The sequence below is a fragment of the Pelodiscus sinensis genome, chromosome 12, assembly GCF_052426305.1.
Source record: "Pelodiscus sinensis isolate ZL-2025 chromosome 12, ASM5242630v1, whole genome shotgun sequence".
NCBI lineage: Eukaryota > Metazoa > Chordata > Testudines > Trionychidae > Pelodiscus > Pelodiscus sinensis.
The window spans coordinates 28,679,602-28,706,946 of record NC_143063.1 but is presented as its reverse complement, the minus strand read 5'-3'; the positions used below and the strand labels follow the sequence as shown (position 1 = coordinate 28,706,946).

At 46.8% G+C, this 27,345-nt stretch overlaps 1 protein-coding gene across 1 annotated transcript; it reads right to left on the bottom strand.

Annotated features, from left to right (window-relative positions):
* Positions 1-1,589: 1,589 nt before the first annotated feature.
* Positions 1,590-9,323, bottom strand: NUDT19 (nudix hydrolase 19). The gene is made up of 3 exons (XM_075940132.2): positions 8,513-9,323; positions 4,964-5,171; positions 1,590-2,497 (listed from the first exon to the last, which is right to left on the bottom strand). Exons 1-3 carry the CDS (start codon positions 9,224-9,226, stop codon positions 2,259-2,261), a joined length of 1,161 nt encoding a protein of 386 aa, XP_075796247.2. The 5' UTR covers positions 9,227-9,323; the 3' UTR covers positions 1,590-2,258.
* Between the last annotated feature and the right edge of the window lie 18,022 nt (positions 9,324-27,345).

Genomic DNA, 27,345 nt, shown 5'->3' with positions numbered 1-27,345 from the left:
TTACCTGGAGAACTCCCTCTCCAAACTCTCCTGTTAGCTGTTCCTGGTCGCGCAACAATGAGCATGTTCTGTCTCATTCTCCTAGTACTGCAATGGTGAAGAACTGAAAGTGAGACACTATCCTACCAAACCTCCCAATTGCCACTTTTTTCCCCCCTCCTTTCTTCCCATTGTGTAGCGGAGGTGATCTGAAAATTTTCAACTTTTGTTGATAATATATGCTGTTTTGCAGAAGCCAGAACGTTTCATAGAGATATACTGATTCCGATTACATTAAGGTCTCAGAGACCCAGGATGGACTCCCTAATCACTTAGGCTATGTCTACACAGCAACGTTATTTCAAAATAACATTGTCAAAATAACTGTAGGCTGTGTAGACATGGACTATGTCAAAATACTATCAAACTAGAGGACTTCTTACTCCAACTTCTATAACCCTCATTTTAGAGGAAGAGTTCTCTATTTGGAAATAAGTGCTGTGTAGACAGCACCAAAACTTGAAATATGCTATTTCAAAATAAGCTACACAATTAACATAGCTCAATTTGCGTAGCTAATTTAAGTTAAGCCCTGCTTTGTAGACATGTCCTTACAGAGGTTTTCCATTTGAAAAACTTGAGGTTTTCAAATTGTATCAACAATTCTATTTGCAAAAGAGTTCAAAAGATTCTGGTTTTGTTCAACTGCAGAACAAAATTAAAATTTGAAACCTCAAAAGGTCATGACATTGTCCTTCTCTGGAGAGCTCTACTACCTTGCTCCTAATTATCCTCTCTTCTCCTTTCTATGTTCAGCATGGAGCACCTTTATGTAGGTCTCCTATAACTGGATGTCCTCTGAAATCTCCACTTGTAAAAAAAAATGTAACATAGGAACTGTAGATTGGGAGCTTTCTGAGCTGTATTGCCACATTGAAACAGAGATAGCAAGACAAGAAAGTCAAGGAGTAAATGTAGGATGCTTATCGTAGCACAGTAATGTTTTCAAGGCTCTACATTTTCCTTTTCAATTGTTCATACTGATCATATGCACAATAGCTAACTTCCATATTCTCCAAACTACACAGTAAAATGGTGTTTATGTTTTAAGTTGTTGAAATCTTTCATTTAAAGTAAATATGGTACAGGCAGTCCCCGGGTTACATGGATCCGACTTACATCAGATCCCTACTTACAAACGGGGTGAGGCAACCCCGCACTAGCTGCTTCCCCTTAGCAGACCAGGGAGACGCGAAGCTAGCACCCCCTCCCCTCCCCAGCAGACCAGGGAGACGCAGAGCGGCTTTTCTCAGCAGACACCTCAGCTTGAGAATAAAGGACTGAGGGAAGTGAGGGGTAGGAGAATAAAACTGAGCTCTGGAGAAATGTTTGGCTAGAGTTTCCCCTACAATATGTACCAGTTCCGACTTACATACAAATTCAACTTAAGAACAAACCTACAGTCCCTATCTTGTACGTAACCCGGGAACTGCCTGTACTAAATAAACAGAATGTCTGCTGTCAAACCAGTCCTTTGATAGTTCTTAATTTGGAAACAAATTTTGAATGGAATAGCTCTCAAGTCACACACTTTAAGTATTACAAATAAAACTACTGAAAATAAATATTTATTCAACTATTAAAACAATGTTGACAAATAAGCTGAACTCAGTGAACAAATATTGAGATTCCCAAACATGGAGGAGTAGGAAATGCATCAGTCATACAATAGAAAACTCTTTCAATTACATTTTTAGACAACTTATTAGTATGATCTAAAAAGATCTGTTCTGTTTCCAGAAGGTAAGAGCTAGCTAAATTCTAAGCATGACAAGAATATTTCAGTACTCTATGAGAAAAGGGGACTGAATTGTTCAAGGGACATGGGTTGCATACCATTCCACTTTTGTTACTTAAATTGGTTATGATCAAATATCATTACCATATAATGGTTCTTTGGTGAATAACATGTATTACTGCAAGTTATCAGTGAACATGTGTCCATATCACAATTGACACATTTGTTCAGTTTCAAAGTATTACAGATATATGAAGTCTGAACCCTCTTCTTATCCAAAGTTACCTTTCCTGATCTTGTTTGAAAAACATTGGCAAGGAAACAAAGTAGCTTGTACTGTTAATGTATATGATATACTGTTCTTTGGTGAATGAAGACTTCAGTCTTCAGTGCTAACCACTTAACTGTCACAAAGGACTAATTACACTAACATAAAAATAGATAACATTTGATACATACTGAATTGTAAAGAAATGGCATATTATAGTCTGCTATTATAATCTGCATTATTTCCCACTATATTAGAGTCCATCTTGAGTGGACTGATGTGTTTATATTTTGGTTTGATATTAATATGGACAATAAGACTGTGAAAGTTTTGTATTACTATTCTGTGAAGTCTAGTGTCTTCTTTCATTAGCTCTTCAACCTTCTTATCTGTTGACAAAAAAAGTTTCTTTTCTCCTGTATAATCTGGGTCTTCTGGATACAGCTCATCCCCTGAAAAAACATTAAGTTTTAGTGATTTATCAATTTTTAGGACTAGCTACTTTATTACCAGCACATGAAAAATGTCTGGGAATGAAGTTCAGAGTACAATTACATTTAAAAGAAAATTGCCTCCAGTCTTTCCTGAATTTCAAGATGGTCATGAAACTCCATAATAGCCACAGAGATGTGACACTGTAGATTACAATTATTGCAACAAACCTGGAATGTAATGGAACATTAATGTTCAAGGCAGCTTTTCCAGATATTAAAATTTATTGATTTTTGTCTTTACATAGAAATACAAAAAATCCAAGGATTTCATTTATACTACTGAATACAGCCTCACTGCATCCTTTACACCAGGGCTGGGAAAATATGATCTGCGGGCTGGATCTGGCCTACTAAGCCATCAGATCTGGCCTGCAAGAGCCTCAGCCAGTTCCCTGCCTACCCCTTCTCTGCTCAGCATCAGGAAAGCTGGCTGCAGAGCCATGTGTTTCTGTGAATTCTGAGAGCCTGGGGGAGAGGACAGAGGCTTCTCACTCTCAGGCCGTGTCCAGACTCAGGGGTTTTTTCGGGAAAAGTAGCCTTTTCCCGAAAAAACTTCCCCTGCGTCCAGACTCAAGCCGCGTTCTTTCGAAATTATTTTGAAAGAACGCGGCTTTTCTTTCGATGGCGGTAAACCTCGTTTCACGAGGAAGAACGCCTTCTTTCGAAAGTTCCTCTTTCGAAAGAAGGCGTTCTTCAATGTAAAGAGGCCGTCTTCGAAAGAGAGCATCCAGACTCGCTGGGTGCTCTCTTTCGAAAAAGCGGATTTCTCTTTCGAAAGATCCGCCTGCAGTCTAGACGCGATCTTTTGAAAGAGGCTCTTTCGAAAGATGCTTTCGAAAGAGGCTCTTTCGAAAGAAGCCTGCAGTCTAGACATAGCCTCAGGCTCCAGTAGCTCCCATTGGCAGCAGCTGCCTGTTTACAGGAGAGGCAGCATGTGAAGTGTCCTTCCCCCCCTCATCCTCCAGGCTCACAGTGTTCACAGCAGCAAACACAGCTCCTGTAGCTGCTATAAGCAATAGAGGCATGGAAAGCAGGAATCCTGGTTAAGGAACCTGTGGGGTGCCACCCAGGAAAGGACTCCCAGCCAGAGCCTGCCTCTGGCACCCCAGGCCCTCCCTCCCTCCCTCAACCCTCTGCCCCCTTTCTATATCCCTCCCCCCATGTAACCCAAACCTTCTGCACCCCTTCTCCAGCTTCCATACATTTTCCCAGACACTGCATCCCCTCCTACACCGCTCCTCAGGTCACAACCCCCTCCCAGACCTTACACCCCAATGTGCTATCCCTGGTCACAGCCCAAATCCCCACATCTACACCCAGGTTACGACCCCTTCCCAGACCCTGCACTCCCTTCTCCTACAGCCCTACACCAGTCCAGAATCCTCTCCTGTACCCAAATCTCTCCCATACCCTGCACCTCAAGTCTCTGTCCCAATCCAAATACCTGCACTCGTATCCCTGCACTCCCCTCCCAGACTCTGCACCCTCTCCTATACCCCAGTTAGCTACCCCAGGTCACAATCCCCTTCTTCACCCAAATTCCCTCCCAGATCTCACACCTCTATCCCTTATCCCAAGCTCCCTTCTACACACAACTTCCAACCCAGACCCCTGCACCTCCTTTGTTAATATAATGGAAGAATGTGGCCCTCAACCACTTATCAAATTTTTGGAGTGGCCCCTCATCAAAAATTATTGCCCATCCCTGATATACCCCCTAAAAATAGGTATTATAGATGGACAAATAAGGTAAAGATTAAATGACATTCACACAGTAACACAAGAAGTTGTAGCAGACTAGGAACAAAAACCAGATCAGATCACTCCGTTTTGATTAAAAATTGGTCTTGGTGGAAGCCTTTTATGGAAAGCAAGCGCATGATGAAATATAGAAAGGAAGTAAGGAGGCAGAAGAGAAGCCAATTGTAATAAATAAGAAAATTAGAGAGATGACCACAAGAAAAGCTAATCATCATTCAGGATACTGCAATCTTTTGGACACTCTCTAAGCAAGGAATGCAGGATCAGATCTATTGCCCAAATAAGGCCAGTAGCCTTATGAGGTTCTAACTCATCCTGAAGACAAAAATGAAATAATAAAACACTGTCATATCCTTCAGCAAGAAAGGTATGATGTATATTAAATGACCTCCACAATATCGTGTATGATAATTAACACGATCATAATTTGATTAAACATAGAAATTACCATACTCATCAGACCAATGGTCTCTGTAACTCAATATCCTAAGAGTGGCCAACATTAACTACTTCAAAGAAAAAAAACCTGAAATAAGGAATTATGGAATAATCTGCTTTCAAGGAAACTTTTGTTTCTGGATCCCTAGTGGTCAGTTGGTCCCAAAGCTTGAGGGTTTATATCACTTTTTTGTTAACCAAGTTACAGATCTTTTGTTAATTTACCTGGTAACAGATCAATGTAGCCATCTGAAGCAGCCAACGTAACAGGCATCCAACGTTCACACCCTTCTAAAGCACGGTCAGAACCAAACCTATGCAGGTCACAAAGTGAAGAAAAGTTGCAGAGCCTACTTAATTCATAGAACTGAGGTGGAGCAAACCATATTTCTTGAGACTTAAAAAGTTCAATAGCTTCTGGAGGGGTTGACCACTGGAAAAGAAAGAAACATGAATAATATTTTCTTCTTGATCTCTTGTGGTGAAATTCTATCAATTGTTTAAATCTGAATGAAAATGTGACAAGGAAGGCCTTGTGTGAATCCTGAGATGGATAGTATCTTATTTGAAGATGCATGTCGAGCAGGAAGGAGAGTGCTGCTGCAGGCTCTGCGAAGGAGGTGGGTGGGCTTAGAATTTTTTGTGCGCGTTGGCGCACGTGCGCGCCTTAGAGGTAACACTGGTCTCTGGTATTAAAAAGGTTGGGAACCACTGGTTTAAAGGATAGGTTACAAACCACAGTTAGTAGTTCTGCAACTTCACTCTGGAGTTTCTTCAGAACTCTTGAATGAATGCCATCAGGCCTAGGGATAACCAATTAAACAAGATTTTATAACTGGTTAAACAAACATTACATTTAATTGGTTAACTTATTAAATAGGGACAGGCAAGGGGCCACTATGGCCAGACTGGTGGCCCCCACACAGTTGGTAGGGACTGCTTTAGGCAGCTGCTTCCAGTCCTGCACTGGCCTGCCATCTCCTAGCTCACATGGGCTAGGAGTCAGTTGCCTTGCTTGGGTCTGGAATTGGAAGTGGGATGGGGAATGTTACCTGTTCGTATCTCTAATAAGACCCTGATGACATATTAGTTTATCACTTTGTTCCAAAACCACCTCTAATTTACAAATACTGTTTATTATTTGACAGTGCTCTGTGTATCCTTAAAAGCCTCACAATACAGATAAAATAATGAATAATAGGCTTGATTCTATTGTGCCCTAGAATCATTTTGCACTTCAGTGCAAGGCAGTGATCTCACTTCCCTACTTGGGTCTTATCACCAATGTAGGTAGGGGACTCCGTATCTTGCTTAGAGCCAATGAAATGGCTCTGAGGTGTGCTCCTCCTCTGCAAAGGAGCATTCTGGATGAAAACTAGAACAGTGCTGCAGTGGGCTTATTCTTGGCCTCCTAGGACTTCTATGGAACTGTGGACTCAGAGGATTTAGAGCAGCGTTGAAGCTAATCTAACATACTGAAAACTTTGTAGTATTAATTTTCTTATTTGACTTCATATTAAACAAACATTTAAAGTAATGGACCTTGTTAATTATCCCTTGTTTTAGTATTTTTTTCCTTCTATAACATTTTAAAATACAAAAATCCTTGGTGTTCCTCAGTCTTAAAAAGTTTAAGAAACACTGCCTTAGAGCCACCACCACCAGACCTCCCCAGTGCCAGCCTCCTGTTTCTCAAGCTTCAATGAACCCAATCCCCCAGAGCTTCCCCTCAGTGTCAGTCCCCAATATAGCTCCTGCCTCCCTAACCCCCATACTGACAGACCCACCCCTAGAGTCCCTTCACTGCCAGCCCTACCCCCAGAGGCCTCCCCCCACTCCCATCCCCACCCCCCTCACGTAGCCCTGCACTGCCTCCAGCCACAAGCTGAGCGCTGCTGCCCAGGTTGCAGCTGCTCTAAGGCTGACATGCTGGGCTCCGCACGGCCCTCCCACTGCAGAGAAAAAGTACTCTTCCATGTCTGGGAAGTGACCTCGTCCCAACCTGCCAATGACAGCCCAGCCTGATGACAACCCAGCCCCCAACACGTGCACGGGATTGGCAATGTCTGCAGCACAAGTGACAGGGGCAGGCATACTTTTCTGGTGGCTCAAGAGTTCCTCCCCAAGCCGTTAACAGTCAGGGCATATATGTGCAAGGGTACTCAGCCCACGCACATCTTGGGCTCGCACCCACCCAACAGCCAGGCAGTATTGGCCCCCTGATACCTTCTGGTTTGAGTCAGGGAGTCCAGCTCCTTTCGCACAACTCCGACCTGTGCTGCTGGCTGTAGCACCCTGGGACATTGGGAAGTGGCCAGAAACGTGGTGCAGGCTGGAGCGGACAGGGGAGACCATGTGGAGGAAGCAGGCCTTGACGGAGGAGAGGTGGAAATCGTAGACACCCAGCACAGCTCCCTGGGGCCTCTAACCTGATCCTCCTTGGTATCAATAAAGTGCAGGATGCTGTGAAGGCTCTGCTCCCTAGTCCCGCAAACACCACCCGCAATGGAAAGGACATGTGGCAACCACCCACCATGAAGTCCTGCCAGCTGGTTCACCTGGCTGCCACCAGAGTTGGAATCAGAGCTGTGGTAAGGCTGCCCCAGTAGAAACATCCTCACCATGGCCCAGCTCTAGCTGCAGCAAATGGGGTAGCCCACAGTGCCACTCACCGTGGGAGGACAGGAGGAGAATTTTTAGTACACGCACAGGTGCGTACCTTATAACCAACTGAGCTCCCCAGAGGGCAGGGCTTATTAGTAGCTGGGGGCATGGTGCGGCAGAGTGCCACAGCCCAGCAGGCAGAGGTTCGCAGCCTGCCACAGGTTCGCAGAGCAGTGGTTGGGAACCGCTGCTTTAAATCATCTTTTGTACCAAATGACTAGATAGCTAATGCGATACCCATTTTTTAGAATGCCTGTAGAAGTAATCCTGGTAATTACAGTCTGGTAAATCTAATTTCAGAACAAAGCAAACTGGTTGAAACTATAGTAAAAAACAGAATTGTCAGACACATAGATGAACATAATTAGTTGAAGAAAAGTCAACATAGTTTCTGTAAAATGTACATGTTGGGATTTCGATGTCTCTCTCTGCCTCTTGCTCCACTCATCTGAAGAAGTGGGTTGTGCCTACCAAAGCTCACTATACAATATAAATTTTTTTGTTAGTCTCTAAAGCTCTGGTCTACACTAGGTACTTATTTCAAAACAAGTGGAGCATCCACACTACCAAACCATTATTTCAAAATAACAGCCTGGTTATTTTCAAATAACTCCTGCTTTCCACAGGGAATAACACTAATTTTGAAATAGTTATTTCAAAATAGCAGTAACGTGGATGTTCCACTGCTGCTATTTCAAAATAACTACTCTCCATAGTCATTCGAACTAATTACTCCCCAGTGCTTCCTGGGGCTCTAAGTCAAGCTAGAATGTCCACATTAAAGGGGTCTGTCACACACCAATTTCAAGGCTTCCCTATAGTATGGAAATGCTATTTCAAATATAGTTATTTCAAGAGTTATTATTTTGAAATAATTTCATAGTGTAGACATGCCCTAAGGTGCAACAGGACCAATCCCTGGTTGTTTTTTTTTAAAGTCTATAAGGAAGTATATTCACATGATCACCTATTTGGTGATGGACGTAGGAAGGCACAGGGGGAGGGGGATGGCATAGGAATGGGCCCCTCTTTGCACCGCCTGTGGGCTTCCATGGGAGGCAAGCGAAGTACAGGGATTGATACAAGGTGTTTGTGGTGATGAAACCTCACCTGGAAGCCTGTCACCTCCTGCTCGTCCTGCGACGTGTGCAGAGGCCGCTCCTCAAGGCAGCACAGGTAGAAGGCGGTATCGTAGCGGCGGCCGCCCCGGCCAGCCCTGAGCACCGGAGTCAGCCAGTTGCCCCACTCGTGCAGCGCCCAAATGTTGGGGACGCAGCGGAGGTCGCGGCAGAGCTGCAGGAAACAGGCCGGGTCCCGCTGCACCTTTCGCCGCCACTCGGCGAGCTCCCGGCCCGGCGGCAGCTGGTGCTGAGGCAGCAGGCGAACCGGGCCGGCGGCAGCGGCAGGGCCGGGACCCGACACTAGCAGCAGGATGCCCGCCTCTTCGAAGGTCTCGCGGATGGCGCAGATGCGGAAGGCCACGTCCCCCGGCAGGGGCGAGCCGAGGGCAGCCCGGTCTGTGGAGAAGAGCGGGGCCCGGTTGCCGCCCGGCGGCGCCGGCCGCACGGAGCCCAGGCCGCAGCGGGGCAAGGCGGGCAGGAGCCCCAGCCAGTCGGCGGAGAAGTCGGCCGCGTCCACCAGGCCGCCCGGGAAGACGTGGGCGCTGGGGAGGAAGCCGCTCCGATAGCTCCGCTGCAGCAGCAGCATCTCATAGTCAAAGGGGCCGAGCGGCGACCGCACCGGCCGGGCTGGCGCCCCATTCCCGCCCCCGGCTGCCAGGAGCAGCGTCGCCGCCTCTCGCCAGTGCCGCAGTCGGGGGTTCATAGCTGTCGGAGGAACAGGAAGCGTGGGCCCTTGTCCCACCAACCCCGGGTCCGTCGCCCCCAACGCCTTGGGAGGAGTCAGTGCACCTGTGAGGCGTAACCGTGCTGCTTAACGGGCCGGGAATAGGTTCGGTAACAACGCCCATAGCGTGTTAAAAAACGGTGTGAAATCCCAACACGCACGTTTATAATCCCCAGAGAAAACCCATCTGCGCGATGAAGGCACGTCAGAAACAGGCAATGAGGAACCTGACCCCCCAGCATTTAAGCAAACGAGTAGGCTCCTTAGTGGACAGAAGCTTAGGAAAACACAGTGGTGTGTATGAAAGTCCATGTCAGCGAAGATTGGATGGTTTTATTAGGGCAATGAAATGGGAAAAAAAACCTACATATGTATAGAGTTTTTTAACCACCCTAGGTACTGTAAGAAAGTGGATGATTTAATAGAAAATCTAGCTCAGTAACAAGCAGTTGTGAAAAACCTTGAACTCTAAGTAGCCCTATTTCGTCTTAATTTTTATTTGCTCTTGAATTCTCTAACTCTAGTAGCTGGAAGTCAGGTTACATAGTCTTTCTCCACCAAATAAGAGTGAAACAAACTCTGCACAGGAATCACATCTACCACTAAAATACAGCTGTTTTGAGGATAAAATTGCATCTATTAAGAGAAACTGAAAAATACTTAAAGACCTACAGGGCAGATTGAGAGAAATTGGATGTAAATACTCAGTTTGGAACAGAGTCAGTGTTAATACTCTGTTTCCTACATCTGCACACACATAAAACATGCTGTGGGGTTCTTTAATGAGGAGAGGTGATAAGGACTGAGGATTTATATTTCATCTGACATACAAAGTCAGAAGGATGACATACAAAATGCTAGAATATTGGTCTCATTACTATTTCAGAGAAAAGAGTGCTAGCTTCTGAATTACCAAATAAAAAAAAGAACCTACTTAAGACCATCAGCATGGAGGCTACTGAAGCATACCAGATACCCACAAAACATGCAGATCTATGGAAGATGTAAGACAAGACAAACAAAATGTTCAAGTTGTAAAATATAAGAGATTATTTGACTGGATTACATACTCTACAGATAACGTACTTTTTAACACTAAAGTGCAAAGGTGCTTCCCAGATTTAACACAGACAGACAGGCTGTGTCTAGACTGGCAAGTTTTTCCGCAAAAGCACTTGCTTTTGTGGAAAAACTTGCCAGCTGTCTACACTGGCCGCTTGAATTTCTGCAAGAACACTGACGATCTCATGTAAGATTGTCAGTGTTCTTGCGGAAATACTATGCTGCTCCCGTTCATGCAAAAAAAAAGGCCAGTGTAGACAGCTGAGATTTGTTTTGCGCAGAAAAGCCCCTGTCGCGAAAATGGCGATTGGGGGTTTCTTGCGCAAAACCGCGTCTAGATTGGCACGGATGCTTTTCTGCAAAAAGTGCTTTTGCGGAAAAGCATTCATGCCAGTCTAGACGCTCTTTTCCGCAAATGCTTTTAATGGAAAACTTTTCCGTTAAAAGCATTTCCAGAAAATCATGCCAGTCTAGACGTAGCCTCTAGATGAGAGACCGGAAGGAATAAAATAAAAAAAAGAACCTCGTTAAGACCATCAGCATAAGAGGGATAAGGGATCTTTCGGAAAAGGCTTTATTTTCTGAAAGATACGTATCTAGCCTGGCGCTTTTTTCCGGCAATGCTCCGAGCCGGAAAAAAGCGGCAGCCATTTTTATGCTAATGAAGCGGGGGGATGGGATTTAAATCCCCGCTTCATTTGCAGTTGCGATATGTCTAATTTGCATCCCTTTTACAGAAAAGGGATGTAGTCTAGACACAACCTCTCTCTCTGCCTGGAAGAGAGCACAGTTTTTCCTCTCCTTTTTTCCCAAGGGCTCATGGGAGTTGTAGTCTCTAAGGCTACATTGCAGCACAAAGGATCCTTCCAGTAAAAGTCAGAGGCTCCTATAGTAAGGGGTCTGCATGTACAATGGTGTAATCTTTAATTACCTGATCACAGACTGCTTTTCCAGACCCCTGCTTCATTCACTTAGTTATTTACTGGCATTTCTAGGATGCCTATCACCCTGCCTGGGTCTTATCCTGAACTGGAAGGATGAACAAAAACACAATCTGCCCCTGACCCCACCATGTCTCTAAGTAGGGTTGCCAGTTGTCCGGTTTTGAACCAGACAGTCCGGTATTTAAGGGTTCTTTCTGGGAAAAAATTAAGAAAATACCATACATATAAAATGTCTGGTATTTTCTAATTAGGTAAGTTTTATTCTTATTATTATCAGGAGTATCAGTATGTAGTTGCGAACTGCCTGGCTGGTAGACATGCTCACACTGCGTGAGTGTGTCTACCAGCCAGGCAATATGCAACTACACGAAGGGGGAGGGAATCCCAAGGGCTGGACTAGCTTGTGCTTCACTGGGACCGTGCACGGGACAGGCAGCGTCCCAGGATCTGCGTGCGTCTGGGTCAGTCTCCCTCCACTCTCCCCACCCCCGACCTCCTCCCGGCTAGCCCCGCTTCCCGTCAGCCGGTCCCCCCAACCCGATCTCCCCCAGCCAGCCTTGCTCCCCCTCTGCCCCCCCGACCAGCCCTGCTTCCCGCCAGCCAGTTCTCCCAACCCCCGTCCTCCGGCCAGCTCCATTCCCCCCCCACCCCCTCCTGGCCAAACCTGCTTCCTGCCAGCCGCCCCCCCCCCCCCTCCGATCTCCCCTGGTCATCCCCGCTGCCCCCGACCTCCCTCCCACCAATGCTACTTCCCGCCAGCTGGTTCCCCACCCCCACACACATCCTCTTAGCCAGCCCCGCTCCCCTCCCAGCCGGTGTCCCCCACCGATATGAGATCAAGTGTGTCCGGTATTTTTTTTTAAGCCATCTGGTAACCCTATCTCTAAGAGTATGTCTACACTACAGCACTAATTCGAACTAACTTAATTCGAATTAGTTAATTCGAACTAAGCTAATTCGAACTAGTGCATCTAGACCTAAAAACTAATTCGAATTAGCATTTTGCTAATTCGAACTAGCATGTCCACATTGAGTGGACCCTGAACCAAAGTTAAGGCTGGCCAGAACAGGTGCCAGCAGGGCATCAGGTTAGGACTTAGTGTGTGGGGCTGCTGCCTCAGGCTAGCCGAGGGCTGTGCTTAAAGAGACCCGACCCCCACCCCAGACAGACAGTTCTCAGGGTTCCCCACTTACTTGTCTACCTCGATGAGGGACAGCAAAGCAGTCCTGTCTTGGAGTGCCCTGAGTGCCCACACTCGGCACATCACAGCACTCGGCTATCAGCCCGGCTGCACTCGCCGCAGGCTGCCATCCGGGGGGGGGTCAATCGGGGGGCTGTCAGGATCCAGGAGGCCCTGCAGGAGAGCTTCCACCCTGAGGAGCCCGCAGAGCCACCCTAGTCTTCCCCATCGGGGACTCGTACCCCATTCCTCCCTCACTTCCTTCCACTTACTCCTCCCTAGCCTCCCTTCCTGATGTAAAAAATAAAGGACACGTGTGTTCAAAAATAGAAACTCTATTGAACAAAACTCGGGGGGGGGGGGAGGATTAACCTCTGGGGAGACTGGGAAAAGGAGGTGGGAGAGGGGAAGAGAAAGGGTGGGAGAGGGGAGGGGAAAATCTGAGAGGAGGGAGCAGGAAGGGGGAAGCCAGAGGAAGAAGGAGGAGGGGAAGTAAAAAATTATGGTACTCCATATCTTCAGTACTGTGTATAGATGTGGTCTCCTCATCTCAAAAAAGATATTTTGGCCTTGGAAAGAGTTCAGAAAAGGGCAACTACAATGATTAGGGGTTTGGAACAGGTCCCATATGAAGAGAAGCTAAAGAGACTGGGACTTTTCAGCTTAGAAAAGAGGAGACTGAGGGGGGATATGATAGAGGTCTATAAAATCATGAGTGGTGTGGAGAGGGTGCATAAAGAAAAGTTCTTCATTAGTTCCCATAATAGAAGGACTAGAGGACACCAAATGAAATGAATGTGTAGCAGGCTTCAAACTAATAAAAGAAAGTTCTTCTTCACAAAGCAAATAGTGAACCTGTGGAACTCCTTGCGGTAGGAGGCTGTGAAGGCTAGAACTATAACAGAGTTTAAAGAGAAGTTAGATAAAGTCATGGAGGTTGGGTCCATGGAGTGCTATTAGCCAGGGGGTAGGAACGGTGTCCCTGGGCTCTGTTTGTGAAAGGCTGGAGATGGATGGCACGAGACAAATCGCTTGGTTATTGTCTTCGGTCCATCCCCTCCGGGGTAGCTGGTGTTAGCCGCTGTCAGCAGACAGGCTACTGGGCTAGATGGACCTTTGGTCTGACCCAGTACGGCCGTTCTTATGTTCTGATGTTCTAAGCTCAGGGCTCAGGGTCGGGGTTCTCACTGGACCACCTTGATTTTCATGCAAACCTGCTCCTGGGTTTGCATGTGGCCTTTGGTGGCCAGGCTGGCAGCTATCCTGCTCTAGACGGCCACTTTCCTGTGTCTAGTGCAGAGGTCATGGACGTTGGAGGTCTCCCCCCAAACCTGGATGAGGTCCACGATTTCACACTAGACCAGGCAGGTGCTCGCCTCTTGTGGCCCCAGGCAGGCTCCTGGGAGCCGCCAGCCTGGTCCTGGGAAGAGGCGGAGGGCTGGGTGGCAGCAGGCGTCTAGCTCATGCCGTGCCAGGTGCAGGGTCTGCTGGCTGGGTGCTGGCAGGCTTGCACCTGGCACAAGCACCGTAGCCGGACCGTGCCCCTTTAAGGGCTCCGGGGCCGGGAGGGGGGCAGAAGAGTTTCCCTGGTTTGGCCCAGAGTGGCCACCAGGGCAAGCTGGGAAGGGCTAGCCTCCCACTAGTTTGAATTAAGTGGCTTCACAGCCCTTAATTCGAACTAGTTAATTCGAACTAGGCGTTAGTCCTCGTAGAATGAGGTTTACTTAGTTTGAATTAAGTGCTCCGCTAGTTCGATTTAAGTTCTAACTAGCGGTTTGTATGTGTAGCGCCTATGAAAGTTAATTCGAACTAACGGCTGTTAGTTCGAATTAACTTTGTAGTGTAGACATACCCTAAGAGAGTTGCAGTCACTACTGATCTGCTTAAGGCAGTGGTTCTCAAAGTGCAGTCCATGGACCACTAGTGGTCTGTGGTTTAAACTCAATCTTCCTCTCCCTGCTCCACACAGCGGGGAGCCCGCGCTGCCATTCAAGCTTCATGGTTGGTTGCCATGCAACTGCAAGGCTGCATCTCTGGTTTCCCACTCAGAGGGCACGTGGGCGGGCGGGAGAGGGTGTGAAGAAAGCCCCAGCTTTCCCCACCAGACCCCAGCTCATGAAGAAAGGCAGAGCAAGTGGCTCTGAGCTGGAAGCCAGAACTGGTGCTGCAGCCTTGCATCTGCACAGGCTCCCTATTGCTTCGGGGGGAGGGGAAGGGCTAGCTCCCTTCCCCTCCCCACCCCACTGGGGGAATGGCAGTGCAGTGATGTGCTGTCCAGAGACTTTTCCTGCTTCAAGGGGGTGTGAAGCCAGGTAAGCGTCCCCCCTCATGCCCAGACCTCTCTTCCCCAAACTTTCTCACTCCCACACCCCCAGCTTGCCTCGACACCCTCCCTTTCTCCTGCCCCCTGGCCAGACACCTACCCCCACCCTGCTCCTGCATCCACCATTGCTTCTGTACCCTCCCCCCTGGCCACACACTGCACCCTCCCTTGCTCCTGCTCCCTCCCCCTTGCCAGACACTCTACTCCCAGTCTGTTTCTGCACCCTAACTCTCACCCAGACCTTGCAATCTCTCTGCCTTGTACATCCCAACTCCTGTCCAGATCCTGCACCCCCATCCCTTTCCTACTTGCTGGCAGCCCTGTCACACTCACTGAACCCCTCATTTTTGTCCCCACCCCACAGCCTAAGGGGGTCTAACTAAAGAACTCCAGAAAGTAAATCTGGCCTATGGGAATCCCTGAGCCTCAGTCTTCCCTGTCCCTGTCCCTTCCCCTCGCCCCATAGGCCTGGAGCAGCAGAGGAGTGAAGTGTCTCAGTTGGGGGCCACATCATTGAGGTTTGGGGATTTTTAGAGGAGTTTTTTTGCTCCTTACTTGTGTGGTTCCCTACTGATTTTTCTGTGCGTTAGTGGCCCTTGACCCAAGGAAGATTCCCCACCCCTGCCATAAATAAAGAAAAAATTTAAACCTTTTGTTTTGGACATAAATTAATATTTTGCTCTACTTAAAATGAAGTTTGATAAACTAACATGAGAAAGCTCAAACACTTTATCTGTTTAATAATTTAAATTAAACCATTCTCTGTAGCTGCAGCACTAGCAAAATGGCTTAGATGTAATTATGCAATTTCCATTAGCAACTGGTGGTCCTCAGAAAGGTTTACATTGAGCCAGATGGTCCATGGGCCAAAAAATTTGAGGACCACTGGCATAGGGTTACAACTGGCAGTATCATTAGTGCCTCCATGGATGAGCAACATGGGGTAGTGGTCAGAAGGCTTCCTGTAACACCTTGGATTCAGGATTTAGGCTCCCAGCACACTTCTCAAGATATCAGGTCAGGTCAGCAGATGAATGTCTCCATCCTTCTTGGAAGGAAGTCCTCAGCTACCAGCATCTTACATCTGCTCCCCTCAAGGGTTGTGGCCATGAGCTTCACATCATTTGGGACAGGTTTCTCCTGCTTCTCAGATGTTGGGATCTGCTCTTCAACTCCTGTTGTCAGTACGGCATTGCTGGTTGTTGACCTCAATGGATAGTTGACCTGATGAGGGTGGAGCACCATCTGTACACCCTGAAATGGCCAGCAGCCAGTTCTCCTTCCTCTGTTGCCACTGTAATCTTCCCTAGTTGGTAAGTATTCTCTGTCCTGGATATCTCCATGTGCATCCTGTCAATTAAGTCTTTATGCTCCAGATGATATGCAGATGAGCCACCTCCTCCTGCTATGCTCTTACCTGCTTCCTGGGAGATAAAACCATCCATCAACTCTCACACCAGGTGTTTCCCACCTACCTGGACATTTTTTACATTAAGGCTACCTTCCCAAGCCAAAGCAAGGTTATAGGCTCAGGATTCCTGTTTGGCCAGGTGCCCACTGGCACAGACAGAGGAAGAGCTAGAAGCGGTATTGGTGACATGCTGTTTTCCTCACATAAGCAATTACTTCATTGTGGAGTACTAGCAAGCTGAAGAAAAGCTACTTCCTTGCCTTCTTCTGGCAGTGAACTCAGTTGGCTAACTCCCTTTGGCTACGTCTACACAGCTTCCCTCTTCCGCATAAGCCTATGAAAGTGAAGCATGGATTAGCATATTGCCGTGCTTCATTTGCATAATTAATTAGGAACCATTTTTGTGCAAAAACCCCTTCTTTCACAAGAGCCATTCTTCCTGAAAAAATGAGGAAGAATGGCTCTTGCGCAAGAGGGGGGTTTTATGCAAAAAGGTACTGTGTAGACAGTGTCTTTTTCCGCAAAAAACTCTTGCGCAAAAACGGCTCCTAATTAATTATGCAAATACAGCACAGCAATATGCTAATCTGCTCTTCATTTGCATAGGCTTTTGCAGAAGAGGGAAGCTGTGTAGATGTAGCCCTCGTCTTCCAGCCGCCTTCATCTCACTAGACACAAGTCTTATAGCATTGAAGCCAAGAGCTTAGCTGGATTAAAAAACTTTTGTAATAGACTTTTGCTATTATTGGTTATATGTAATACTATACAAAATTTATAAAGGGTATACTCTTTCATACTTGGAAGCATAAGTCAGCCACTGGCTGACCAGGCTTTGAGAACTAGAAAGAATACTTTCCCCTGGGTTGATTGTTCTATTATGTTTTTTGTTTGGTTTTATTGTTTGTTTTCCCCAGTATTAAAGGGACAACTATTTGAAATCTACTCAGTTAAAAAAAAAAAACTTTTAAGAGTCTATCCTGCCTCAGCATTCTCCTGTCAGTTTTATGTTCTTAAAATCATTCTTTTTTCCTTTTTAAACATGTGTTTCTCTCCCTAGTTTCTTTGTGCTCAGCCCCCACAAACAGGGGAAACAGTGAAAGTGGACTATCCCAGCAGATCTCAAACTGTGGATTGGGACTCCCAAAGTGAGGCCGTTTTAGTAGGGTTACTAGGGCTGGTGTTAGACTTTCTGAGGCCAAACTCCAAGTACCACCACCCAGGGCTGAGGAATTCAGCTCAGGGTGATGACTCAAGTTACAGCCCTCTCCACACTTGGGGCTGAAGCCTTTGGCCTTGGGGTTCCCCTTCCCCCCCCAATGCACAGACACACACCTGGGGCTGTGGAGCTTAGACATGGGTTTTGGCCCCCCGCCCATGACACCAGGGTTCAAGCAGACTCAGGCTTCAGTCCTCCCTCCTGGGGTCATGTAGTGATTTTTGTTGTCAGAAGGGGGTTACAGTGCAATGAAGTTTGAGAACCCTGGAATAGACACAAAGTCATATCTAGTGCACCAAATAAACAAATTTAAAAATATTTTCCAGTATCTTTTTTATAGTAATACAACTGACATGGGCAATAGGTGAAGGAAGGGCTGGGAGGAGGCAAGCCCCCAGCCCCGCCCTATTTGCCCAGGCTCCGCCCCCACAGAAGCCATCTTGTCTTCCCCCAGCACCACAGATTCAGCCTCACCCACAGTACCCTAGGCAGGGAGGAGGGCACACAGCCCCAGCCTCCCTGGCCTTGGAGCATGGGGAGGGAGGCAGACGCATGGGCTATTGCTGATTTTGGACTTCATGTATCTTTTACTTTTAAAACAAACTTCATATTTGTGGATAATTTAAACACTATACTCAAAGGTACAGACAGTCTTTTCTTCTCCTGTGTATTATGTAAATTTTTAACACTAGTATAACCCTCTTGCCAGTAGCAGTTGGCAGCCAGAAGGGCCAGTTTCAGTATCTAGGCAGGTTCTTTCAATAAGGTAAACAATCTGGCTTGAGCCCCCTATCCAGTAAACTGGGAAAATTCCAACCTACCCACTGGGCACCTTTAGAGGCAATTCTTCCCCTCTTGCAAGCATTGAGTCAGGGATAGAACAGTCTGTTAAACAACAGTAATCTAGCATCAACCTACAGGAACACATATAAACAAAAAAAACCCATAACATAAACAAAGAAAACCCGTAAGCAAGGTAATATCCATGGAGTCCGTAGGGCAGAGTCTTTTGCTTAAAGATCTTTAGTCCAACCCCTAACTCATATAGTGTGGTTCTAACATCCCACTCATGGCTCTGTCCAGTCAGTGCAGACCCAGAATCCATAAGTACATCATCACGATGTCTCCACTTGTTGAGCATGTGGCAATACCACCTATGTGCTGCTCCTGCCAGCCGCTCCTGCTGGCTGCCCCACCGGCTGCCTGCCACTTCTCCCACTGGCCGCCTGCCAGCTGCTCTTGTCAGCCGCCCATTCCTGCCAGCCTTGTGAGGGATTTGGCTCTGGGCCACAGCACAGTCCAGCCAAAAGATTCCAGCATCCATTGGAATAGCATTTTAAAATTATAAAGAGACTCCTTACGAAGTTTGTTTTAGTTCTATCATTAGAATGGGAAGGGGGGGAGATGGGTTGGACCAGTCTTACAGCTCACACTTGGAGGGCATGCAGCCTGCTAGTTCAGAGCTCTGTTCTTCCCCAAAGTTGACTTTACAGAGTTTGGAAGAGAAAGCCTTGTCCACAGCAGATTCGTTAAAATGACAGTTTCTCTCCTTTGAACTGAGTTAAACATAGTCTGCTTTTGTGTGTTTCCAATAACTGCAAGCATTGGTAGTCATATCTTACAGTTCCTTCATTTAGGGTTAACATGGTTTGTGACCCCACAACAGCCAAAATGGTTACAAGAGGCAAAATACCAGTCTAATAATTAAATATCTAACAGACCTAAGCAACTGAGTGAACTGTATTTACAAAACCACATCCAGGATTTCTTTTCTATTCCAATGTGAACTATATTTACATAACAACAATTGAATACTTAGCAGGTCTAAGCAAACTGAGTGAATATAACCACACCCGGGATTCCTTTCCCATTCCAGCTGGCTATGATGGAAGCATTGATTCGGGCCCTGCTTACACGAGTTTTAATAATTTTTTAAAATCTTTTATTCAATGAATTGTTGTATAATCTGACACGTGACGTACTCTACATTCCACAGATGCTGATGTGCACAAAATAGGAATTTGGGTTCAGTTGTGCATCAGAGCTCACTGATAATACAGTGGTGAGATGCTGCAATTGGGCCTAACAGACACAGCTGGGCCACAAGTTCATCTTGGTGCTAGGATGGCAGACTGCAGAGTACAGAAGGTCAGCTTGCTGATTATACTAAAACTGGTACAAAACTCCAGCATCAGTATAATCAGCCAGGGCACAAAGCCATCCTCCCCATCCCCAAACACACAAATTCAAAACTAGGACATCTGGTCACTCTGATCTCTTTATTTGTACTCTCTTGCCAATTATTAGCATCCTAGGCAGTGGGAGATTAAAGAACACCCTTGTTTTTTTTATTATGGCTGGAAGACATTTTTATTTTAAAATAAGAGTGCAGGGGAAATTTCTTTGCCTTTTGTACTCTTATTAAGATTATCTATTTTTCTGTTGACAGTAAATCTTATTAGAAAATGTGCTTCATCTAAAGAGCTAGTTTTAAATGGTGAAATATTAATAAACAAGTGAGGTCTTCTTAGACATAATGTGCAGTGAATCTAGATTCTGCTGATCAGAGATTCCGATTCAATTATGCTATATCATTCCAGTGTAAAAGCATTTTAAGCAGGGAGGACTCATGTATAGATAATGAACAACATAATTTCCAAATCTGCAATATAATGTGCCAGCATATTTCTTATAGGCAGCTGTCTTATTCTGGCAAAAATTCAACATTAATTTCTGGAACAGGTGGTCATTATTTCATAACACATTCCCTGAGGAAATCCTGATAATGGAAAATGGTGTATAATATCTTCTCCTCTTATAAACTGTGGTTTTAAACTGCTCTAATAGCAGTTACCTCTTTTTAACTCAGTGTAATCTAAGGTCGAATCTTTCTAGCATTACTCAAATAAGTAGCTCCAGTGAAAAAACTGAGTTCAGTTCATCAGCCCCATATGTAATACAGCCTTATATGCTGGCTCTAGTGGTACAAAGTGGTCATAAGCTTGGCAGATTCAGCTCTTAGAAATTCTCCAATTATACGGGGAAGTTGTTGTTGTAGTATAGAGCAGAAGTATCAGCTCTACACAATCCCCTTTGCACAAGTGGTATGAATGGGTCATGGTCAGAGAAAATAGTATGGGCACTGCACATGGCTATTCCCAGTCACTGCAATGGTTCTTTGGTGTCACAGCCAACCAGTTAGGGCATACTAAGGCTGCTGTAACCTTCCCCATGAGGCAAGCTCTGGCTCTGGAAGTAGTATATAGCTGTGTTTGCTTTACCCCAAGATCCTACACTGAATGGATCACAGACTTAGCTGAGAATCAGGCCCAGTGACTTTTATGGGACCACTTATGTGAGTGTGGCAAACAGAATTTGGTCTTAAATGAGGCATTTTTGTTAACTACTTTTTTTAAAAAGTAGACAGCCTCTTCACCATACCAAACTAATTTTCATAAAATGCGGCCACTTGTTCATGTAGCTTAGCCAAGTAAATCATGTCAGATGTAAGTATCTTCATTAATAATCTAAAATAAACATATTTATATGAATAATTAATTGCATTTGTAATTTATACAAAAATGCTTACATCTGTAGTGATACAAATTCAATAACTGAGCACAGCACTTCTCCAGTTGAGGCATTGGCATGAATGACTTAGATTGCATAAATGGGAATTTATGGAACCAGACACTATAGATTTGTCTAGTGGTCAGTATTTGTCTAGTGGTCATAGCCAGATGACACAATATTCTCAACTGCTTTTGTAGTTTAATTTTAAATTTCTCAAGAAATAGAGCTTCCAACACTTTTAGGAAATTACCCGGTTCCATAGATCTCACCATCCTAAAGTTTTTCCTATGACAGGTTGAACCTTTCTAATCTGGTACCCTCTGGATCTCACTGCTGCTGAACCAGAGAACTTGCCAAACCATGGAAGGTCAATGTTGTCTAGCAGCATTACCAACACTAGGAGGGTTTGTCTACACTTCCACCCTCTTTCGATAGAGCAGTGATCTCCAACCTTTTTACACCCAAGATCACTTTTTAAATGACAGACCAAGCCAAGATCTACTGTCCCGCCCCTTCCTTGAAGCCCTGCCCTCTCTATTCTCCTCCTCTCCATCACTTGCTATCCCCAATCCTTATACTGCTGCTTTAAAAAAAAATTCTGTAGGAAGAGGTTTTTCTAACATTTGGCCTGTATAGACTGGACCAAATGTCAGAAAAAAAAACCCTTTGTTTGGAAGCCACCTTATTCCTTGTGGAAAGAGGAATATAGGGGTGACCAAAAGAGCCTGTTTGCTCTTCCACTAAAAAAGCCGAAGAACAAACGCAACCCTGGATGCAGAAGAGTTTTCTGGGATATCTCCAGAATCCTGAAAAACTCCTGCAGTCTAGCTGGACCCTTGCTGTGTTGAGACAGGATGTGTAGTCTCTGGGGTGGGAATGAGAGATTTGGGTGTGGGAAGGGGTGAGAGGTGCAAGCTCTGGGAGGAAATCTGGATGCAGGAGGAGGTGGAGAAGGGGACACTGGCTCGGGGATGGGGCTCCAGGCTGGACAGTGTTGGGAAACTAACACTAACAGCAAGCTTCTTGGGCTGAGCGCAGGGCAGTTGGGCGGGAGCGAAGAGAAGCGGCTTCCTGGCCAGCTGGCCATGGTGCTCAGCCAGGGTGCACCAAGCTCCAAGTGGGCTGGTGCAGAGGAGAAGCTGGCTGGCCAGCTGGCTGTGGCCTTCACCCCGGAGGAGGCTGAACCACACTCCAGCTGATCGGGCGGCTTCCCCTCTGCGCCTGCCCACATGGAGCTTGTTGCACCCTGGCTGAGCACCATGGCCAACTGGCTGGGAAGCCGCTTCTCTTAGCTCCCGCCTGGCTGCCCTGCACTCAGCCCGGGAAGCTTGCTCCAGCACAGCTGGAGCTAGACGCAGCCTCCCTGGGCTGAGCGCAGGGCAGCTGGGCTGGAGGGCAGAGAATTGGCTGCCCGGCCAGCTGGCCATGGCACTCAGCCAGGGTGCACCAAACTCCACGAGGGCAGGTGCAGAGGAGAAGCTGGAGCGCGGGGCAGTTTCTTTCAGCTGAAAGCCACAGTCAGCTGGCTGGGGTGTTTCAGCCCTCCCGACCTCCCAGCTCCCACCATTCCTCGCAGTTACTCACCTGTGTTGTTGCTCGGTGAGTAGCTGCTCCTCAAATGAGGAAATCTAATGTAAATGTACTGCGCAGGCACGCAGTTCAGAGAGGGCTCAAGAGCTATTCTTAGAGCCCCTGAGATCTACCGGTAGCTCGCGATCTACTGGTTGGTGACCACGGCGATAGAGGGATGCAAATGCAGACATTCTAAATTGCAAATGAAGCCCAGATTTAAATGTCCCATACTTCATTTGCATATTCACGTTATGGCGCTATTTTGAAATAGCGCTATTTCAAAATAACAGACGCAATTAAGACGTGGTTATTTTGACAGAAAACCCTTCTCTTGAAATAACTGGTAAACCTCATTGTATGAGGAATAAAGGTTATTCGAGAGAAGGGTTTTCTCTCGATATAACTGCGTCTTAACAGCGTCTGTTATTTCGAAATAGCGCTATTTTGAAATAGCACCATAACACGAATTTGCAAATGAAGCATGGGATATTTAAATCCTGGCTTCATTTGTAATTTCGAATGTCTGCGTTTGCATCCCTTTATCGAAAGAGGGTGCAAGTGTAGACATACCCGGAGTAAATTAGAGCTAAATAACAGCACAAAACACTCACAGCTAGGACTGGTGGCTGTAAACAAACTTTACGGGACTGTGGGAAACTTGGCAACACCCATGATAAATGGACATATAGGCAATGTCTACACTACACCCTTCTGTCAGCAGAGGGATGTAAATGAAGCACATCAAAAGTGCAAATGAAGTGAGGATTTAAATATCCCACACTTCATTTGCATAATCGCATTCTGGCGCTGTTTCGAACAAGCGCCATTTCGAAACTGAAACCATGGTTTTTGCTGACAACGGGGTGATTTTTCGAAAGATCCTTTACTCCTCATTTTTTGAGTACAGGATCTTTTGAAAAATCACCCTGTTGTCAGCAAAACTGCATCTAAACCGCAGTTTCAGTTTTGAAATGGCGCTTGTTCAAAACAGCGCCAGAACGCAGTTATGCAAATGAAGCACAGGATATTTAAATCCCCGCTTCATTTGCACTTTTGATGTGCTCCATTTACATCCCTCTGCTGACAGAGGGACAGGGCTGGCCTTAGGCCTATTTGACCGATTCGGTTGAATCAGGCCCCATGCCCCTGAACCCGGAAGTGCTGGTGAGTTACAGAGCCGGGGGCCCTGCTCAAGCAATATGTGTAGCTGAGTCTCTCCCCCGGCTCTGCCTGGAGTGGGCCCCAGCACCCCTCCTGCCTGCCACCTCGCACGTCCTCCCACCCCGCCCCCAGAGCGTCCCCCTCGGCCCCGGACCATCCCTGCCATGTGCGGCTCCTCCTCACCGCCTGCTGCTGCCCATGTGTGGCATAGCAGGAGGGCGGGGAGGATGCCCGGGCGTGACATGATGTCACGGCCTGGAATTTTAAAACTTCTGGGAGGCACGTTGCAGAGCCTGGCTGGCTCTGGGTTCGGCCTCCGGGGCATGAGCGCAGACTCTGGCCCCGCAATGTGGAAGGCAGAAGGTAGGGAACAGGCTTGTGCAGCAATGGTGGCAGAGAAAGGGAAGGGGCTTGGGTGGGGGTGGGGGTGGGGGTGGGGGCAGGGGTGGCGGCGGAGGTGCGGGGAGGAGAGGAGGAGGTGGCGGCAGCAGCGGCGGGGGGGAAAGGGAAGGGGCTTGGGCTTGGGCGGAGGCGGGGGGAGGAGAGGAGGTGGTGGCAGGGGGCTTTGGCGGAGGCAGAGGTGGGGGGAGGGGGAGGGGCTTGGGCAGCGGGGGTGGGGGAAGGGGCTTGGGCAGAGACAGAGGGGGAGGGGTGGAAAGAGAAGGGGCTTGGGTGGGGGGGGAGGGGAAGGCACCAAGAGACAGGGGTGCAGGAGACACAAATACAAGGGGACCAAGTGCAGACAATGAGGGAAAGGGCAGGAAGGGAGGTGTCAATGGGGGGGACATGGTGATGCTGGGAGAGGAGAGGGGAAGGTCATTGGGGGCTACAGAGGGAGGTGCTGGGAGAAGGCTTGAAAGAAGGGGTGGGCATGAGGAAGTTGGGGATGGAGCAAGGCATGTGTGAGGGCACAGGGGCATGAGGGGAATGGGGCAGAGAGTGGTGAGGAGGTGGGTATCAGGGAAAAGGGGCAGGGGCAGTGAGGGAAGGGGGAGGCACCAGGAGGGTGCAGGGCTAAGGGAAGGTGCAGGTGCCAGGGGATTCTGGGGTGAAGCAGAAGGGCAGACACCTGCAGGGGAGGGACCAGCACCAGAGGAGAGAGGCAGGGCAGGTGTGTAGAGGGAAGTGTTAGAAGAGGGGTAGCTCACATGATCAGAGTGGGGCTACCGGAGAAGTGGGCACAGGGGGGAGAGAAGGACTGGTGGAGGGGGGCAGGTCTCAGGAGGGCTGAGGGCAATGAGAAGGGCAGGAGTCAGGACAGCAGAGGAGGGTGTGGGGAAAAATCAAATAACTCCAATTGTGTCTAAAGGGGGGACTGTGCAGGAAATCAAAACTCTCTAAAAGAAAACTGCTGTAAGGGTTAAAAGTTTTCCAGACCTCTCTCCCTGTATCAGAGTGAAATCAAATTAACTCTAATCAAGACCCTTACAATGCCTATCTCAAGTTCATGAATACTCCTAGTCTGTCACAATTTGTCATGTAAACCTTTATCTTTGTCACAGTTTGCCTTGTAGACTCCTCCACTCAAGTTCTCATGTGGCTTTGTGTACTGTAAAACTTACTTCTAGCACTCCTGGTGTGACCAACAACATCTCCAAGTACTTCTGCTGAGACTTTGATATGTTAAAGAAAACAATCAACAACTAAACTGTCTGAGCCTACTGTATAAAGGTTCCCTGAAACTGTCTCTCAAGGCTGACTGCTATTGCTCTGCTGTCAGCCTGCATGCATGCATAATAAAGTTTTTTCCTTCTAGATTTCTCTCCTGCCTCACTGATTTGACCTCCTGCCTCGGACCCTTCTGGGGGCTCTGTACCCCAGGGGAGCGAGATTTCCCCTACAAGGGTGATGAGTTGGGGGGCAGCAGGCACCAGGGGAGATGATGGAGCAAGGAGAGGAGACATGGCAGCAGAGAGAAAAGGTAAAGGTTTATAAAATATTTATTAATAACTTGGTATGCTGCCCATGGCCAGTTTGTTTGTGCCCTGCGGTGCTGTTTAGGTTTATGTGGGGATCAACACGTGGCCAGCGAGTGGAAGCCAAAACAAAAAAGTAGACAGTGCAATGATCTTCTGTTGATATGCGTTTTAGTAGTTAAATTCTTGGACTGTCATTGCTCATGAGATGTGCTGTCACATGGGTAGAAATCGGGTAAATATTGCATTTTATTAATATCAGCAGAACTGACTTAAATGGGGCCTGTGTGTTGTGTAGTCTTGCCTTAATCTTTGTATTCACGCCTGTCAGTGTGAGAGAAGCTATTTGTATATATTTGATTGCATATGCAACCACACTTGAGTTGAGGCCCTCAGCATGTTCTGTAAGTATCAGTGTGGCCCATGGGGCTTCCAAAGTTGAGTTGTCCTAGCTATCCCTGACAGGTGCCTTTCTAACCTGGTCTTAAATATCTCCAGTGATGGAGATTCCGCAATCTCCCTAGGCAATTTATTCCAGCGTTTAACCACCCTGACAGGCAGGATATTTTTTCTAACGTCCAACCTAAACCTCCCTTGCTGCAATTTAAACCCATTGCTTCTCATCCTAACCTCAGAGGCCAACCAGAACAATTTTTCTTCCTCCTCCTTATGATACTCTTTTAGATACTTGAAAGCTGCCCTCATGTCCCTTTTCGGTCTTCTCTTTTCCAAGGTAAACAAGGCCAATTCCTTCAGCCTTGCCTCATATCTCATGTTCTCTAGACCTTTCATCATTTGTGTTGATCTTCCCTGCAGCAGTTGTAGACACGTCTCAGTATTAATCATTCTCTCATTGAAGTTTTTAGCTTTGTAGTGAGTCCTTTTACATGGACTCCTTATACTTAGTATTACGTCTTGGTAGAATAGTCCCTAGGACAAGTGAGGCAGAGACTGTCCCTGTGGGGTGAATGAGGTGGGAATGGATAAGGCGGAAGGTGAGCACCTCTGGGCAGTTGCAAATGTTGGAGAGGGGATGGAAGCCAGATCAAAGATCAATGAGCCTTGGGAAGTGGGCCCATTGAAAGGAGACTGGACCTGTGGATGCCTTGGAGGTCTGCAGCAAGGGCCTGCTTTGGGAAACCCCCTCTTTGAAGGTGAATGTGGCAGCATTGAGACACCACACAAAAGCAGGTGCCACAGACACTAACTCCAGAGTCCTGGGATGGCTCTCACAGATCTTGCACATGAATAAGATGATAGATCTGCAGGGGGGGCAGTGGCGTAGTGAGGGGGCTGGAGGGGTCAGTTGCCCCTGGGAGAAAAATAATATAAAATTTAGTTAAAAATAGATGTCACACGTTTTTAAAAGGAATACTATATCTCCTGCCTTTTGTCTGTTTTTGTCTCTTTAGGCCCCCAGTTAAAATTTTCAAAAGCACTTGAGTGACTAAAGTCATTTTTGAAAATTGGACTTGGAAATCTAAGCTCAGATTTTCAAAGGTAATTAAGCTTCTAAAGAGACAGTTGCCAACTCAGATCTTCAAAGAATATCTATCTGATCTTTACACACCTTTGAAAATCTGGTCATAAGTGTCCTAGTCAGTTCTGAACATGAGATGTAGGAGCCCAGTCCTAATTCCTTCAGGCTTTTTTTTTTTAATTTGAGCATTTATCTACACTAATTCCCCTCCTTTCTCTTTCACTATCCAATATATGCATGGATCAAAATTATAGGTGCT

Excerpts from the sequence above, each read along its gene's own strand:
- NUDT19 (XM_075940132.2), bottom strand. The coding sequence starts at position 9,226 with ATGAACCCCCGACTGCGGCACTGGCGAGAGGCGGCGACGCTGCTCCTG. Across the intron at positions 5,172-8,512 it reads AGGAGGTGACAGGCTTCCAG|TGGTCAACCCCTCCAGAAGC; the intron begins GTGAGGTTTCAT and ends TTTCTTTTCCAG. Across the intron at positions 2,498-4,963 it reads CTACATTGATCTGTTACCAG|GGGATGAGCTGTATCCAGAA; the intron begins GTAAATTAACAA and ends ATGTTTTTTCAG.